Source organism: Mesoplodon bidens (assembly GCF_964165515.1).
Source record: "Mesoplodon bidens genome assembly, contig: HAP1_SCAFFOLD_159, whole genome shotgun sequence".
Classification (NCBI taxonomy): domain Eukaryota; kingdom Metazoa; phylum Chordata; class Mammalia; order Artiodactyla; family Ziphiidae; genus Mesoplodon; species Mesoplodon bidens.
Genome location: NW_027672558.1, coordinates 678,054 through 696,629, shown reverse-complemented (window position 1 = coordinate 696,629; position 18,576 = coordinate 678,054). Strand labels below are relative to the sequence as shown.

The following is an 18,576-nucleotide window of genomic DNA, read 5'->3' as shown; positions in this document are numbered from 1 at the left end:
CTTAGCTAATATCTGCCTCTGCAAAAAAGGTAATAATAGTTCAAATATTTTAAAGAGCCAGATGGAAGCATCAGGTGGGAGGTCTGAAGTTTTACGATTGCATGATGGATTGGAGAGCTTTTTTCTCCTTGCCCCAAGTGACGCCATAAATTTATTGAAGCTTTATGCACTCATCGCAGAGTGACTTTTTAGTCTTGTGGCCAAAACTCATTGATAAACTTTTTCATTTTTACATTTTTTATTTTGAAATTTTATAACTACAACCAGTGTCATAGAATAGACAGGCCTGGTAATTCACCATGTTTTCTCTATATTAATACTCTTCTGTATGCAGGGAGTACTGTTTACACAACCAGTTCTGAAAGGCACCAGTGTTGGAAGAGTTGGTTAGTGTATTATGTGCGCAGAACTGCTTTTCTTCTTTGAGTTATTAGCAGGACATGGCCCAGGGTTCTAGCTGAAAACTCAGGTGTGGATGGTGCTTCAAAGTTCAGCTGAAGAATTTACTTTTGTTTGTATCCCTTTCTTGTGTGCTCAGTATATTTGAGCAGTTTGTGTATAAAGGATCATGTCTCCTGGCCGTGGTTTATGTTCAGTTGATGGTGTTACAACTCTGTTTTGCCTTTAGGGGATTCTTTATTCAGAGGTAGGCCATGAATTTTTTTCTGGATCTTTTAGCTCCCCAAATAAACCCATCTTAGACTGAGTCAGCTTATTTTCCCCAGATCAGACCTGTGGATTCTAGAGAGTAAAATATACAAAAATTTAAAAAGCAAAAGGTCAGGGGATAACAATCTCTTCCTTTTCCTCAATACTTAACATCTTTGGCTACTAAGTCCCTGTTCGGAGTGGATTGGGCAATAGTTTATTCTCAGGTGGTCCAGAGACAGCTTAAGAGTTAAATTTTAACTGACCCTAGACATTTAATTTTCAACTTTACTATCACTGTTGGTTGCAATACCAGCACAAAATGACAGTGTTAGCTTTTCAGTATCGACTTGGCGTCACACTGTGATTGCAGTGTTCACTTAAAAGTGGGCTGTGGTCGTGCTTGTCTACTCCATTGGTCCGCAGCTGCCTGAGAGATGACCAAGGTCTAGGACTGACCTTGGCTTTCTGGATAGAGTCTGTGCAGGTCAGATGAAAAAGGAGGCGCTGGAGGAAAAAATGTTTTATCCCAGAGAAGGATTGGTCCGAGACAAATATGATCCTGGAAGACCAAGGGCAGGAAGAGCAAGGGAATTTGGCCCTGGGCAATACAGAGGTGGGCAAGTTGGGAAGTAAGCCTGGACCCCCTTCCCTTCCTCCAGGCTCTCTGTCATACCCTGTATGATCCTCCCCCTATCGCATAGGTATTCAGTTCGTTATACCAGAAACTTCTGAAAGCAGATCGGGCCCAACATGGTTCTGGGAGAAATCCATATAACCAGTAACTGGAGGGAAAACTGTTCACCCATAGTAAAGACCAAGGAAAGGGACATTTTAAAAGCAGATAAGAAGAAGAAAGCTTGGAAGGGTTTTTGAAAGGGAAGGAGTATGGTCAGAGTGCCTTTGTACAGCTCAGACTTTTCATGTTTGACTCCGTATATGTCATAAGAGAAAATTATTCAGATTGCTGAAAAATGGCCAATAGATACCAATATTTAATATGAAGCTTAGAAGTGGTGGGGTATACTGCACACTGGTTATGGAATTGCCATTAATACAAGTTTTCAGAGTAACGTACTTTTAAAAAATGTTTTGAACACTTCAAATGAGACGGCAATGGGGTGTTTTGGAGAATCAATTTTTTGGGCTTCCTGTAGAATTTAATGCAGTGAGAACACTTAGGATAGAGGATTCAGATGAAAATATGAACTCAAAAGAATAAAAATAAATGTCCAGCACACGAAATTTTGTTGCCTCCATCTGTCCCTTAAGGTAATACGGCTCCTCCTGCTTGACCATCTCCCTCTGGTGGTCTTGACCTTCTCCCCATCCCTCTGCCACAGTCACACCTGGGACCATATCATTACCAATCACCACAGCCCCTTCCTAATCGCAACCTCAAGCCCAATTGAGGTTTACACTGCCCGCAACATCTTGACTTCTTTCATGGTCTGCCTTGCTCTCTTCCTTGTGCATACCACTAATGCTCTTGTCCCCCTGCTGCTCTGCTGGCCTGGCCTGGCTAAGCCAGTGTCTTGTTCAGTCTGACTCTGCCGGTTCCCAGCACTTTAAAGTTGTGGCTGCAAGGCTTACGAGGGTGGTGGTGCTGTGCGGTCATCGTTCACGCTTCCACGCTCCTGTTCTTCATCTCAGCTGATGATGGGAGGGATCGGTGCGTGGCCCCCCGCCCCCCACATGTACCTACCCACCATCTGCCAGTATTTATAAGCCTTTGCTGTCACTTCACTCACTGAAAACAAAAACAAGTTAAGGAAAAACCAAACGACAAAAGAAGCTTTTGTATGGGAGGCCCCTTCCCAAGTGCAGCCCCAGCCTGTGGTGCTCTGCCACGCTCTGAAGGCGCTGGGGCGGGATCCCTCCAGTTTTCACGTGGCATTCTTCCTGTGTGCATGTCTGTGTCTAGATGTCCCCCTTTCATAAGGACACCAGTCATATTGGATCAGGGGCCCATCCTATTCCAGGATGACCTCAACTAATTACATCTGACGACTCTATCTCCAAATAAGGTCAAATTCACAGGACTGAGTGTTAACCTCAACATATCTTTTTGGGGGGACATGATTCAACCCATAACTGTTGGTGTGCGGCTTTGCACAATGTTGAAATGTCAGGAGTGCGTGCATTGCACTGTGGTCCACAGCAGGACAACTGTCCTTGCTCCACTTGCCCTCCCCCAATTCCCCTCTCTCCTGCATCCTCAGTCTTCTCCACTGAAGCTTTCTTATCTTAAAAAAAAAATGCTCTCTTGGCCTGACTTCCCCCAAGCTGTCATCCTCATTTCTCTTCCCTTCACAGAAAGTGTTGTCTCAACAGTGTTGTCTGTACTCACAATCTCCGTTGCTTCTCTCCTGTCCTCTATCAGGTGCATTTGACACAGAAGATTACTCTCTCCTCTGAACACTCCCTCCTTGGTTTCTATGATCCCTGCCTGGTTTTCCTCCCCTCTCTGCCTGCTGCTTCTCAGTTTCATGTGCTGGTGCTTCTACCTCCTAGACGTCTGGACTTCATTCAACCTTGTGCTGGAAAATACTGCCTCTGCACTGGCGATGCTCAGATTTTTATCTCCAACGTGGACCAAGTCAGCAACATCTGCATCACTGCCACTGCCTCTGGAGTGGGCTCTCTGCTTCCACCCTTGCCTCTCTTCAGGGCAAAGCCAGCCTCCTGACAGTGGTCTCAATTCACTGACATGAGATTAGCTGCCACTCTGTCTTTTCATTTACCTCCTACCCTTCCCCTTGTGCCTTCTGCTCTAGCACACCTGTCTCTTTCCTTTTCCTAGAGTGGACTCATTTTGTTCCTACTTCAGGACTTTGCCGCTTGTTGTTCTCTCTTCCTGAAAAGTGCTTCCCCAGAAATCTACAGATATCTACGTGGCTTACCCCTTCACTCAAATATAACTTCATAAATAAGCTTCATGTGGGCACCATATACACATTTGAAATGAGTAGCCCCCGCAAAACACACGTAAAAGTGTGTCCTTATCCCTCTTCCTTGCTATTTTCCCATTAGTACTTAACTCTAGTGTGTATGCCATGGCTTACTAGGGACAACCCTGGTTTATACCTATTGTAGAGCAGTCAGTTAACACCCTGTTTTTAGCTCCCCCTTCTACTTTCAATACTGTCTTAGCTTGGTTGCGATTTCCGACTGGAGCACAGAAGAGGGAAAGCCCAGGGAACTGGATTGTACTGGAGTGAGAAACATAGGGAGGAGCTTAGGAAAGCGAACCTGTCAGTTCCGTAGGTATTCCTAATCAACACACCAAAAACTTCAAAAACTGAGCAAAAGGATAGTCCACTGCCCAGTTTCTGGACGGTCCACTGAGTGCTGCACGAACACAGGAAAGATCTCAGTGGCTCAGCAAAAGTTTTGAGAACAACTGGCATTGGAAAAACAGCCCACAGAGACCAGTTTGGAATGTGAGACCTTAACCCATCCAGGTAAATTGTCTGCTAAAACAAAAATATCTATGTTCGCCATAGAATTTAAACAAGACTCAGAGTCACATAACATTCAAGAACCAGAGAAGTATCCACTCACCCGAAAAAAACAAAAAGTATAAATTTATGTAGATAACATAGAAATTAATACATTACAATGCAGAAAAGGTCAAATTGATAAAACCAAGAACAGAACTGGTTCTTTGAAAATACTGATAAAAATAGACAAACCTCTAATAACTCCTCTGAATAATAAAACACAGAAACATATAACATTATAAATGAAAGGTTTCTAACCACCAATACAGATATTTTAAAATTATACCAAGCATAACTGTATGCCAGTGCATTTGAAAATCTAGATAGAAAATATAACTTTCAAGGAAAATATAAATTACCAACATTTACCCACAAGGATGCATGTGTTAATCTGGACAGGCTGTGCGATGCTACATTAGTCAATCCCAATCCCTGTGGCCACTTCATTCTGGAATCCAGGCTGATGGATTAAACTATTCTAAGGTATATAAAAAGACAGATTCCCAACCATTTCATGAATTCATAAGGCCAGAATAACCATGATGCCACACCTGACAGCACCAAAGATCAACATTTTCCAATGTGTTTCTCACTGAATAGTAATTCTTTAAAATCCTTGAGAAAGTGAATTTTTTTGTCATATGAGTTGAGGAGAGCCCCTATATGTAATAATGTAGTCCTACAGAATACTATTTTGCTTTGTTTAATCCACAGTTTTCCAAATTTATTTGACAGTATGTTCCTCCCCCCACCCCAACCCAATTCCTCTTAATCCCTGTGGACTACTTTTTTGGAAATACTCTTATGAACCAATCTCAAACATGAATATAGATGCAAAGATGCTAATAAAATATTAGTAAATTAAATCAAGCAGTGTTTAAAAAATACACCATGAACAAGTAGAGTTTATGCTAAGAATGTTAAGCAATATTGTTAAACATTAACATTTACTAATACAATTAATTATAGGCTGAGGGAAGAAAACCATTTGATTATTTCAGTGGGTACAAGAAAGACATTTGAAAAACTCAACATACACTCCTTCTCAAAGCTCTTAGTAAAATAGGAATGCAGTGAAAAGTTCTATAACCTAATAAAGATAATTTAAAGTTAAAATTCGTCTAGCAGGAGCAAGACAAAGATGCCCACCATCACTGTTGTTACTCATCATTTTACTCCAGGCTCTGGCCAGTGTAAAAAGACAAAAATAATAATAATAATAGTAAATATTAGAAAGGAAGAGAGAAAATTATCATTATTTGTAGAATATAATGCCTACCTAGAAAACGGAAGAGATCAGTTGAAAAACTAAAGTAATGAGAGTTTAGTAATGTGTCTGTTTACAAGATGTAAGCATACACAAATCCACAGATTTCCTACACAGTAGAAATAACCAACTAGAACCGGTAATGAGAAAAAAACCTATTTATGATATATAAATATTAAATTAAATTAAGGATTAAATGAATGGAATGACATATTCTATCAGTGTCAGTAAATTAATGCAATCAAAATCCTAACCCTACCTGAGGGGAGTCATGACACATTTATACTTATTTTATTTTTAAAATAAAACTGGATACATTTAAGATGTACAACGTGATGATTTGATATACATATGCATAGTGAAATGATTACTACAGTCAAGCTAATTAACACATCCATCTCCTCACATAGTTACTGTTTTTTTGTGTGTGTGGTGAGAGCACCTGAAACCTAGTCTCTTAGCAAATTTCCAGTGTTCAGTATGGTAGATGTCCAGAACCTATTCATCTTATATAACTACGACTTTGTACCATTTTACCAGCATCTCCCCATTTCCCCCGCCCCCCTGTGCCTGCTTCTATGTATTTGAGGTTTTCAGATTCCACATACAAATGAGATCATGTAGTTGTTTTCTTTCTGTGTCTGGCTTTTTCAACATATGAATAGATAAAGAAACTGACACACTTATTCTTAAGTTCTAATATACTGCATGAGAATATCAGAAAATTTTGAAGGGAAAAGAGATCATAAATACATATTATGGAATTATCATAACTAAAACAATGTAGTATTAGGACAGGAATAGGCAGATTAATGAACTATAATACAGGAGTCCAAAAACAGACCCCCTTCATATATATATATATGTATTTGATATTCAAATTTAATGTTTGAAAGGGGTAAAATATAGAATGGAGTATTCTGTGGATAGTATGGGTTAAAAAACTAGGCATTTGGGAAAAGTAGTTGTTATCCCTACCTCTACATTCTATACATAAGTCAATTCCTAAAGGAACCCTAAATCCATTATAGGAAATCATAGGAAAATGGCTTTCTAGTATTTGGGTGGAGAAGGTCTATCTAAATCTACCATTACTGCCAGAAAGCATTAACAAAAAAGGCCTTATAAGAAAAATAACAAGGTACGTGGTACAGAAATCACAACTGCCCCCCAGCCACCCAGTTCCCCAACTCTGAGAGAGCTGTTTCCAGTTTCTTGGAGACAACATATTAAATAATTATTAAATAATAAATACTAAATATTATTTAGTATTAAATTATTTAGTAATAATAAGTAATATTATTTATTATTAAATATTAAAGACTTCTGTATTTCCAAACACCATAAGTAAAAAGTCAGAAAAACATGAAAGAATATTATAACATACGTGATGGATAAAGAATTGTTTTCCAGGACTTCCCTGGTGGTGTAGTGGTTAAGAATCCTCCTGCCAATGCAGGGAACACGGGTTTGAGCCCCGGTCCGGGAAGATCCCACATGCCGCAGAGCAACTAAGCCCGTGCGCCACAACTACTGAAGCCTGCACACCTAGAGCCTGTGCTCCGCAACAAGAAGCCACTGCAATGAGAAGCCCGCGCACCGCAACGGAGAGTAGCCCCCGCTCGCTACAACGAGAGAACGCCCGTGCACAGCAGCAAAGACCCAACGCAGCCAAAAATAAATAAATTTATATAAAAAATTAAAACCTCTAAAAAAAAGAATTGTTTTCCATATATAAGATCTTACTAATTAATAAGATAAAAGCCAGCACCTTTTTTATTAGTTAGGACTATTTTCAGCAGCAAGGAACAGAAAACCAATAACCAAAGCTATGCAAATTTAAAAATATTTATATATATTCACCTCTCAGATTTGCAAAGAGTTAAAAGATTCACAATAATACTCAGTATAGGCATTATTATACACTGTTCATGGGCATTCAGTTAAACCTTTCTGGAGAGAAATCTGGTCAATTATATCAAAATTTTAAATGTGTATATTATTTGATTCATAAATTGGTCACATTTATGCCTTTGACTTGAGGACAAAATTGGTCAGATGCACAAAGATATGTATGTATTGAGGAATTGGTTTATAATAGCAAAACATGGTACGTAACCTAATGTTCACCAAAGAGAATTAAGTAACTTATTGTATGTACATACGTATAATAGAATTCTGTTGTATTAGTTAGGAGTCTTTCAGCTACAAGTGGGAAAAAATGGCATAAACTAAAAGGGGATTTACTGTCTCTTGTAATAAGATGTCTTAATATAGAGTGGCTTCAGGATAGTTAAATCTGTAGCTCAGTGGCGTCATGAAGGACCCAGCTTTCTTCTATATCTGCTTTGTCATCTTCAGTACGTCAAACTAATTCCTTCTGATCACATTCAACAAATATGGGGAATTCCCTGGCAGTCCAGTGGTTAGGACTCGGTGCTCTCACTGCCACGTGCCCGGGGTTCAATCCCTGGTCGGGGAACTAAGATCCCACAAGCTGCGCAGCACAGCCAAAAAAAAAAAAAGTACTAGGCACTGATTGACTGTAGAGATATTATCATATGAGCAAAAATAGCTACTGCCATCATGCATTCACAGAAAATATAATGTATGTGAAAAAGGTAACAGCACAGTATGTGTTGCATGATACCATTTATGAAAAAGATTCATTTAGGTGCAAACATAATACATAAACTGAGTATGTTTACTATGCGACGTTCAGCAAGTGCCAGGGCTTTTGCTAAGTATTTTATATAGATCATCTAATTTCATCCTCACAACAACCTTATAGATTAAATAGTATTATTATCCAATTTAATATATGTGAAAACCGAGACTTGTAGAGTCAGAATTTGAACCCATGTTTGTCTTACTCCAAAATCCACACTTTTAACCACTCTGTTAAATAACCTTTTGAAAAGTAAAATGAAAAAAATCTAGAAGGAAATAGATCAAACTTTTAACAACCATTTTCTTTAGGAACTGATGACTTGAATGCAGTTGACCAGAAGAGCCAGGAGACAGAGGGAGAGAAACAAAGTCAAGGGGTACCTTGATTGATAGACTGGCAATGGGCAGTGACTGATCGCCTGAAGGTTCTAAAGAAGTTTAAAACAGGATTCAAGGGATAGAGTGGACAACCAGAGCTTGTAATTGGAGAGGAATTTCAGAGGTTGTATAAAATTTTGTAGTGCTTTAGGATGGGGCCATGTGTGTATTTTATGGAAGTGAAGTAACAGCCAAGGTCATTGGATTGAAGTAGGGCAAGAAAAAAGTCATTCATTCAAATATTTATTGATGATTCAAGCCTATATCTATGGTACGGGTTGTGGAAATACTGGTGAACAAGATGAATAAGGTTCTTACTTTCATGGACCTTATAATTAGAGTAGGCAAGAGGCCAGATCATGCAAGGCCTTGTAGCCATGTTAAGAAATGTAAGGTTTGTTTGGATTTTGTTCTAAATGTGATGAGAAACCACTGGTGGGTTTTAAGCAGGTGAATGACTTGATCTGATTTGCATTTTGAAAAGATCATTCTGGCTGTTATGTTGAGAATGTGTCATGGGAATAAGAGCAGAAGTAGGGAGACCACTTAGGAAGATATTAAGTGGTTCAGCAAAGAGTTGATAGTGGCTTAGACAAACGTGATAGTAATGGAGATGGAGAAAATGGCAGACTTGGATATATTTTGAAGATAGAGCTGATAGGGCTTGATGATTAATTTGATATGGGAGGTGAGGGGAAGTGAGGAATTAAGAATAACTCTTAAGTTTCTGTGTTGAACAAGGGGGTAGATGGTGGTGTCATTTATAGAGATAAGAAAGACTGGGGTTGAGGAGCACATTTTGATAAATGTTGATCTCATACTGGATAGGTGAAGTTTGAGGAATTTGTGGATGTGTTTAGTAGGCAAGTGGGTTGTATTGGTACAATGCTCAGTGGGCTGAAGTCCTTCATTTGGGAGTCTTCAATGCAAAGACAATAACTGAAGTCATGAGAGTAGGTAAGGTTGTCTAGGGAGAAGAGAGGATGGAGAACGAGGAAAGAATTGGGCCTCCCACAGAACTAAGAACACTGACTTCCTGAGAGGCTTGGTGCAGGCAGAAATCATTCCACCAGCACTATGCCGGCAGAGGTCGTGCATGACTTCCTCAAATGCTATGGATATATTTTAGTCCTTGTCTTTCTGAACCCACTGCTGCATGGTGATACTATTGTCTACTCCTTCCTGTGAAACTGTGCTCTCCAGGTTTTCCGTTCTCTCCTTCTAAGTTCCCTTTCCCTAAAGTTTGTTGTTCTCCAGGGAATAATCATCTACTCGTTCCCCAGTGGTTATCCATTTTAGTCAGCTGAAAACCCAAAGTCCTTCCAATGGCCTTCAGAAGAACCTTTAAAAGTGAAGTCCATCCCCATCCCATCACCCGTGTAACCTTGTTTCTTACTGCTGACCCCTTGATCATTCTACTCCAGCTACACAGTTTTCTTTCTTTCTTCTTTTTTTTTTTTTTTGTGGTACGCGGGCCTCTCACTGTTGTGGCCTCTCCCGTTGTGGAGCACAGGCTCCGGACGCGCAGGCTCAGCGGCCATGGCTCACGGGCCCAGCCGCTTCGCGGCATGTGGGATCTTCCCGGACTGGGGCACGAACCCGTGTCCCCTGCATCAGCAGGCGGACTCTCAACCACTGCGCCACCAGGGAAGCCCTACACATTTTTCTTTCCTGTTCATCAAACGCACCCAGCACATTCACACCTCAGGGCCTTTTTACTTGCCCTTCACTCAATCTGGAATTCTCTATCTTGAGATGTCTGCATGGATTTCTCCCTCACCTCCATCAAGTTCTGAAACCAACGGCTTCCAAAATCTGAAAGCAGCTTCCTGATCCTAGAGAAGATGTGGCTGCAGAAGTTGTTCCTGACAGCTCGACACAGAGTCTGACTCTTTAGTCTTCTTCTGTGTGGAGAACAGAGTGGGGGGGCAAAGAGTAGAAGCAGTGAAATCAGCTCTCACAGTAACTCAGGCAACAAATGACGGTGTGACATGTTACATTTCTGATCCTAATAGACTCTCAAATGGAGATATTGGGTACACAGTTGCTTCTAAAGGTCCAGAGTCCATGGGAAAGATACGAGCTGGAGATAGAAATTCAGGACTCCTTGGTAGTTACAGCCATGGAACTGAATGAGGTCACCAAGGGACTTAATATAACTGAAGAAAAGATAATCAAGCCCTGAGGAGTGATAAACTATGTTAAGCGCTGTTGCATTGTTGGTCCTTCCTTCCTTCCCTCCCTCTTTTTTCCCACCCTCCCTCCCTCCCTCCCTCATTCACTCATGATTATAAAAGTGATAAAGCTGCACAGAACTCAGTGTACCTATGTCTAGACTCAGAATCAAACATCTTCCCCCTTTTTTTTACCCTCCCCAAAATATGTACTATAAACCCCAGGCAATGTTTATATTCTCCAAGTGATCCTGACACAAAGAGCACACCTTATAGGACTTGAAAAGACTGAGGCAATTTAGCCTGGAGAAAAGAAGACTTTCAGGGGAAGACAACAATTGTAATAAGCTACCTGGCCTCTAGCTGAAGAAAACAAAAACTCTAACTCAAAAATATACATGCATCCAATGTTCACAGCAGCATTATTTACAATAGTCAAACATGGAAGCAACCTAAATGTCCATCAACAGATGAATGGATAAAGATGTGGTGTGTGTGTGTGTGTGTGTGTGTGTGTGTATATGTATGTATAAAGTGTGGTGTATATATATAATGGAATGTATATGTATATACATAATGTATATATATATATGTATATATATATAATGGAATATTACTCGGCCGTAAAAAAAAGAATGAAATATTGTCATTTGAAGCAGCATGGATGGACCTAGAGATTATCCTATTAAGTGAAGTAAGTCAGACAGAGAAAGACAAATATTACATCGCCTATATATGGAATCTAAGACATACAATAAACTGCTGAATATAACAAAACAGAAGCAGACCCACAGATATGGAGAACAAACCAGTGGTTAGCAGTGAGGACAGGGAAGGGGGAGGGGCAAGATAGGGGTAGAGGATTAAGAGGTACAAACTACTATGTATAAAATAAAGTAGCTACAAGGATGTATTGTACAGCACAGGGAATATAGCCAATATTTTGGAATAACTTTAAATGGAGTATAATTTATAAAAATACTGAATCACTATTTTGTACATCTGAAATGAGTATATTGTAAATTAACTATACTTCAATTAAAAAAGAAAAACAATTTAGGAGCTATTTAATAAAAATGGTTAAGGGCTTCCCTGGTGGCACAGTGGTTAAGAATCTGCCTGCCAGTGCAGGGGACACAGGTTCGAGCCCTGGTCCAGGAAGATCCCACATGCCGCAGAGCAACTAAGCCCATGCACCACAACTACTGAGCCTGTGTTCTAGAGCCACTAGCCACAACTACTGAGCCCACATGCCACAACTACTGAGCCTATGAGCCACAACTACTGAAGCCCACATGCCTAGAGCCCATGCTCTGCAACAAGAGAAGCCACCGCAGTGAGAAGCCCACGCACCACAACGAAGAGTAGCCCCTGCTCACCGCAACTAGAGAAAGCCTGCATGCAGCAACAAAGACCCAACGCAGCCAAAAATTAATAATAATAATAAATAAATAAATACATAAATTTAATTTAAAAAATGGTTAAAATTTAAACAAAAAGATCTTTGATTAAAAAATGCAATGATTCAGATTTAGGCTTGACAGAACAGATGTTTCCAAAAGTGGTATGGGATTTCCAGGCATTAGTGAGGTCTCTGTGACTTTCAACATGATGATCATATAACTTTCTGGCTTTAAGATACTGTTGTGTATAGCATATGTCACAGCTAACTGATGTTCTTTGTAGTGGTTGCTACACTGTAGTGACAGACTCCTCTGGAAACAGCTACAACACACACTTAGAATCTCACAGTTACATAATCAACCATTTTACTAAATACAAGCATATTTTCATTCACATACAGCTAAAGAAAACATCTTTTTCACATTTCATTACAGTGCACAACAAAGTGAAGAAAAGTATACAGTACATTTTATTCTGGAATATGAGACAATCTAATCCAACATGCAGTTGTGGTCTTTGTTACAAGTTAGTTTATCTTGTCTTCACCTATGTAATAAAATAGCTTCTAAAGCTTTATCCTTAATATTGTGCTAACACCTGATTTTTCACACATTTTCTAAAACCCAGTTATTGCAGTGACAACAGCACTGAATTCTACTAAAATGATTTTTAAAGTTCTAGAACTTGTTTAAGCAATTAAGCTCAGCCACTTCTGCTGGATCTATGCTGAGAGTTTTTAAACCTGCCTAAAAAATGAAAGGAATGGGAAAAGTATACATATGATGTATTTAAGTCAAGAAAACGGTAGAGAGTTATTGTTTGTACCTTTTTTTTTTGAACTGACAGAATCCAGTCAACTCTCATCTATCCACTGGATAATCTTGCTTTCAGAATCTTCTAAACATAATTAAGTATAGTAGTTGATGAAACTTTGTGTTAACCCAATTTACTATCTTTTGTTTGTCTTCTACAACCACAAAGCTGGCAACTTAATTACTCCACCCAAGCCAGGTCATGCTAAACGAAGGAAGAGATGATGATTTGGTCACTTGGGGTTGATGCTGCACGTAGGTCCAAGGTGGTTTGTTTCCATAATTTTCATGATTTGACTTCTTTATTCCAGCTGATTTTCTTACTGTGAAAATTATGGCTTTTGCCTAGCTGAACTGGCTACAATTCAAAAAAATCATTTAAAGCATCACGTCTCTTCAAGAAGATAATGGAACCTCAAGCCAACCATTCCAAGTTTCTGATGCAGTTAGCTGTCTGTTCACCTGAGAATTGAGAGCTGACTTTCTAGGGTAGACAGGAACCCAGGGTAGGCATAAGGCAAACAAGTGGCCAAGGTCACTGTGAGGTGAGTATTTTATCCCCATCCCACTCCCCATTGCTGTATTTGGTTCCTTTCAATAATACATCCACTGTGTTTCAGTGATAAGAACATTTATAGCCCTAACAGTTCTAACGTGTTTTCACTGTGCAGTTACTCACTTGTGTAAAATCCTCTTGTCAATAATACCTGAATGGGCTTTACCTTCGACTCATGCCCGGGTTCCCTCAGGATTATAACTGAGTTGTAATCAATAAGGAAACATATCCTAACATGTAGAGAATATTTATTTACAGTCATATCTCTTCCAAAGTAAACAAATTAATAACAGTTTATTCATCTGACAGCGGGATGATGCAGTGAAACAAGAACCAGGAGTCAAGTGACTCTCCTGCCCCTCAGTTAATTTTTTCATAAACTGGGGAAGAAACCCTAACGGCTTGTTACGATGATCAAATAAGTAAGTCAATGAACTGTAATGTGTCTGTAAGGCTTACAGCACCTCCTGTTGAGCAGGTGTTTACCTTCAGATTGCAGTCGCCAATGCAGTGAAACCCCAGGCGTGGTCAGAGGGGAAAGAGGGCATTGGAGTTACAGTGTTTCTCTCTTCTACTTACACGACAAATTGCGTGGGACAATTTCTTACACACAGCTGGTTATTCTTTCACAAGGCTGTACATTTTTTCAAGTGTGACAATAACAGTATGTAAATAGCCTCCCTTTTTCACATTCACACCGTTTTCACTAGAACACCAGGCCTTGAAAGGGTCTTAGTAAAAGGCTGGTCCACACCCCTCATTTTACAGATGAGCTGTTTAGAAGCTAACTGGTACCTTTTAACCAAACCCAGCACATATGTTTAGTGCAGCATAGTCTCACTGATTAAGCTGATCTCATACGCTTTTTTAGGTTGGCTAATTGTTCCCAATGTGATACTTTTCTCCCCTTTACATATTTCTTTATGATCATGACCTATGAATGAGCTGAAATACCAAGAAATAGTTGTCCTGACTGTGGGTGTACTTCTCTGGGACCTAGCTCCCCAGACCTCAGCTCCTTGACATGCAGTCCACAAAGGGCACACAGAGCGGCCACTGCCCAGCACGGGCCACAAAAAAGTGCCAGTTCCAGCACCCAGGTTCCCCTACCCACCCACCCACCCGCCCATCACCTGTCCAAGGGCCCCTTGGGGAGGAGGCTCACTTGGTATCCAATATGGAGGTTAAGTTCTCTTCAGTCACACGATGATTCTATTCATTTTGATCACTTTTAAGTTCAGGTGGGAGAGCACGTTTTGGAGATAAAAGGGCTGACTAGCACAAACATCTTCTCTCTGATTTGACAACCTCTTCTGAAGAGTGAACTACGTTTGGTACAAATCCACTCTTCACCCCTTCCCAGCCCTCCTGGATGGTAATATCCCCCCTTTTAACCAGCTCATATATGTCTCTTGTCAGGTCTGTGAAGGCTTTCTCCACATTAATGGCATCTCGGGCTGACGTTTCAATGTACTTCATGCCGTATGCAGCAGCCAGTTTCTCTGCCTCGTGGCGAGTCACTTGCCTCTGTGTATCTAGGTCACACTTGTGACCCACGAGAACAAATACAATTTGGTAGGGCTGAACGTGTACTTTGGTCTCTTCTAACCACTCATGGACATTCTGGAAGGACCTGCGGTTGGTGATGTCAAATAAGAGCAGACCACCTACTGAGTTCCTGTAGTAGGCACGCGTGATGGATCTACAACACAAGAAAGAAGCAAAGAATGAAGGCCATGCCCAAACTCCTGCACTTCAATGAACTCAGTGTATTCTGTTGTCTCTGGTTAGTAACATAGTCCTTTGGTGAAAATTGTTTTCCTTTTTTAACAAAGGAATACAAATGTCATTCCATAATAATAATGATATATGAATTCTCAATTGAGCAAAACTTTGAGATGGAATCTTCTAGAAACGAATGCTCATGGACATACAGGCATTTCCCCTTGATTTAGGCAAGAGCCACAGTTAACTCTCCACGCCCACATCTGAATAGCTGAATGAGACTTCCTCTTCTGTTCAGTGGGATACTTAAGTAACAGGTTATCATGAGGCAAATGAAATAATGGATGTTAAAGTATTCTGTGACCTGGAGAACTCATTACAAATTATAGTAGTTGGAAAAGGATTTTCTAAAAAGTAAGAATGAATTTACGATAGTTAACAGAAAATGCTTATACGTATATAGGTATATTACAATATACTCCATTTTTTTCCCATTTATCATTACCACGTTTGTCTATTATTATATTTTTATTTTAATCTAACAGGGGTCCTCAATCTTTTCTGTGAGGAGGAACATAATTTTGTTTTTTATTTTCCAGTCCATGTGGGAATAGGAAAAAGAGGGATGGTCTGCAAAGGCTTTGAGCCAAGTGTCTGCTGGCCCCACTTCCTGAACACATTTTGAAGAGGCTGACTTGGGAGCCACAAGCTTGGAAAAACTGCCCAAATAGCCAAAGCTTCCCCTTAAAATAATATGATTTATTTAAAGCATTGTAGAATGCTTTAGAATATTTCTAAAACCTATTATACATTTTCTGTACTTCTTAAACAGAAGAAACCTCATTCATTTTCGCTTCTTGATTTGAGGAGCTTCATTTTCAATATGTGTTATGGTACTTTTCTCAGAGCATATTAGACATTGTAGAACTACTTGCTTGTACAATCACTTGCTTTAGACTACTGTGCTTTTTTATCTATGTTTATTTTTAGTTTTTCTGTCTCCTTGGATGAAGATAAACAATGAGGGACTCAATAGCTTAAGGCTTAGGACAAATGGCCCAGTGGTAACGGAATAAACAATGTCCAGGGAATTAAATTCCAAGCTAGATGATGGTAAGGACAAACCTTACAAATTGAGTTTGCCTCCAGAACCAGGCAAATCAGCCATAAAGACTGAAAGCATTTCTAATTCCCTTATGTTTGAAGATTCATGGAGAATGGTAGGTGTACCAGAAAATTCAACATGAACAAAGATTGTGATTCATGAACAGCTTGGTTCAAGAAATCAATAGGCAAGCTGTAGTCAAAACTCTAAAATACATTATTACATTAACGGTTTGTGACTATTTAGAAAGTAGCAAAGCCCTTTCCTTATAAATACAACACAAGGCTACATAAAAATTAAAACCTCCCATACATCCAAAAATTTTCTTAAATAAAGTTAAAAGACAAATGAAAAACTGGGAAAATAGTTTACAATATCCATGACAGAAAAGGATTAATGTTCTTAATATATAAAGAGCTGTTAGAAATCACTATCACCTAATAAATAATAATCAGTGGATAGGAAAAGGCTGTTCATACAGAAAGAAATTCCAATAAGCATAAAAGATACCTTTCTTCAATTATAATATGAGAAATGCAATCACAAGTTCAAAGTGAACCTGAACAAGGATATTTGAAATTTTCTCTTCTCCCCACACCTCTTCAACCACCTAAGCAGCATCTTCTACGCTTGATTAGTGTTCGATAGCTAAATGAAGAAACGATCCTAAACGTGAGCTATTGAGCCCTCTTGATCTAGTTCCTGCTGCTCAGCATGACTGTAGCTCAAAGTTTTCTGTGTACACTGCTCTTCTGTCTTCATACATGCTGCTTCCTTGCCCTGGGCTTTTCCTGTTTTGCTTGGGTATCACACTCATCAGGCCTCATCTTCTCCACTTAGCCTTCCCTCATCTGTGTTCATACATATAATTACAAATGATACATACTACAAGGGCCACCAAAGGGTTGTAAGAGAAAATTAAACCTGTTCATTGAGTACTCAATATGTGCTAAGCGTTCTGGTAGGCAGTGGGCATACAAATATGAACAAGGCACTCTTTTGTGTCATTGCTGGTCTATTTTTCCCCCAGTATGCTAGCACAGACATTCTAAGAGGGAAATGCCTATGTCTGTTTTGTTGACATGGCATCCCCTTGCAGGAGTTTCCTCAGGCTGTTTTCCCAGAAACAGTGCAGTGTCTGGCATATAGTGGATGATCATTCAATGTCTGCTGGTTGCAAGAAGGCATCAATCATCAGTGTCTATTTCATATATATATATATATATATATATATATATATTTCTATATAGTATCTATGTTTATATCTATATCTAGCTATCTTTATCTCTATCTCTACATCATCTATCTATATCTGTCAGTTACATTAGGATGACCTGGGAACATTTTCGAAATGTAGTATAGGGACTGAAATTGATGAATTACAGTGATCAACTCCAGCTAGTTTATTAGCCACCAAGGGGCAGGTTGGTGCAGTTGTGGTGCGAGCAGTATGTATTATTGACTGGCCTTCCCTGCCAGGGTGCATCTTTCCCTGCACTGAACTCCCAGCTACCTGAAGGTGGGCTTAAGCAGAAGCTCTCAGACCCTCGGTACGTTCCCTAAGGGCGGCGACCAGGACCAGGAAGTCCTCTTTCCCCAGGGACGGTGCAAGCCCCAAAGACCCTCCCACTGCTCGCGGGCCCGGGCTGCGCTCCCACCTGAACCTCTCTTGACCCGCGGTATCCCAGATCTGGAGCTTGATGCGTTTTCCTGGCTCGATCTCCACCAGACGGGAGAAAAAATCCACCCCCACCGTGGGGTCCGAAACCTGGGCAAATCGGCCCTCGGTGAAGCGGCGGATCAGACAGGACTTGCCCACCGTGGAATCCCCGATGACAATGAGCCGGAACTGGTACAGCCAGATGGCCTCCATGGCCGGGGCTCGGCAGGTCTCCTTGGCCCAGGCCGTGGGCGGCGAGATGGGGGCGCCCGGCCGAGGCCTCAGAGAGCGCGACTCGGTCCTGATCTAGATCAGCCACGAGCGCATCGTTGGCCTGGGAGCCTGAGGCGAGGTAGGCCCAGGCGCAGGGAGAGAGGAGGGATGGATGCTGCGCTCGCAGAGGTGATGAAATGGCAGCAGCATCAGCACCACGCACTCTGACTCATCACTGACTACAGGGTTACTGTAATCCTCCACGTAGAGGCGACGCCCAGGACCGCACTGTCTGTAAGAGGAGCGCACACAGAAATGGCCGGGAAAACAGCTCGTTCCCTTCCTTTCTAATTCCTCTTCTTAATTAAAAATTTTCTCTATTTCTCAAATTGCAAAAGTAACACTTCTTCATTAAAACTAACGAAACAATACAAAAATATACAAAAAAGGAAAGTCTATAA

At 40.4% G+C, this 18,576-nt stretch overlaps 2 protein-coding genes across 5 annotated transcripts in view; one reads left to right on the top strand and one right to left on the bottom strand.

The window, feature by feature from the left end:
• Positions 1 to 13,186, top strand: part of VBP1 (VHL binding protein 1) — a 36,830-nt gene extending 23,644 nt beyond the window's left edge. Inside the window, exon 7 of one of the 4 annotated variants that reach the window (XM_081259294.1) lies at positions 13,168 to 13,186. In XM_081259294.1, coding sequence (XP_081115420.1) covers positions 13,168 to 13,171 — 4 coding nt within the window. In that variant the 3' untranslated portion in view covers positions 13,172 to 13,186. Of the gene's footprint in view, positions 1 to 6,831; positions 7,035 to 13,167 lie in introns of those variants that run through there. The other 3 variants (XM_081259296.1, XM_081259295.1, XM_081259293.1) reach the window with 3 other exon arrangements.
• Positions 13,187 to 14,563: 1,377 nt separating this feature from the next.
• RAB39B (RAB39B, member RAS oncogene family) lies at positions 14,564 to 18,291 on the bottom strand. Its single transcript, XM_081259298.1, has 2 exons — positions 17,901 to 18,291; positions 14,564 to 15,114 (listed from the first exon to the last, which is right to left on the bottom strand). The coding sequence occupies exons 1-2, from the start codon at positions 18,113 to 18,115 to the stop codon at positions 14,688 to 14,690; spliced, it is 642 nt and encodes a 213-aa protein (XP_081115424.1). The 5' UTR covers positions 18,116 to 18,291; the 3' UTR covers positions 14,564 to 14,687.
• Positions 18,292 to 18,576: the final 285 nt, after the last annotated feature.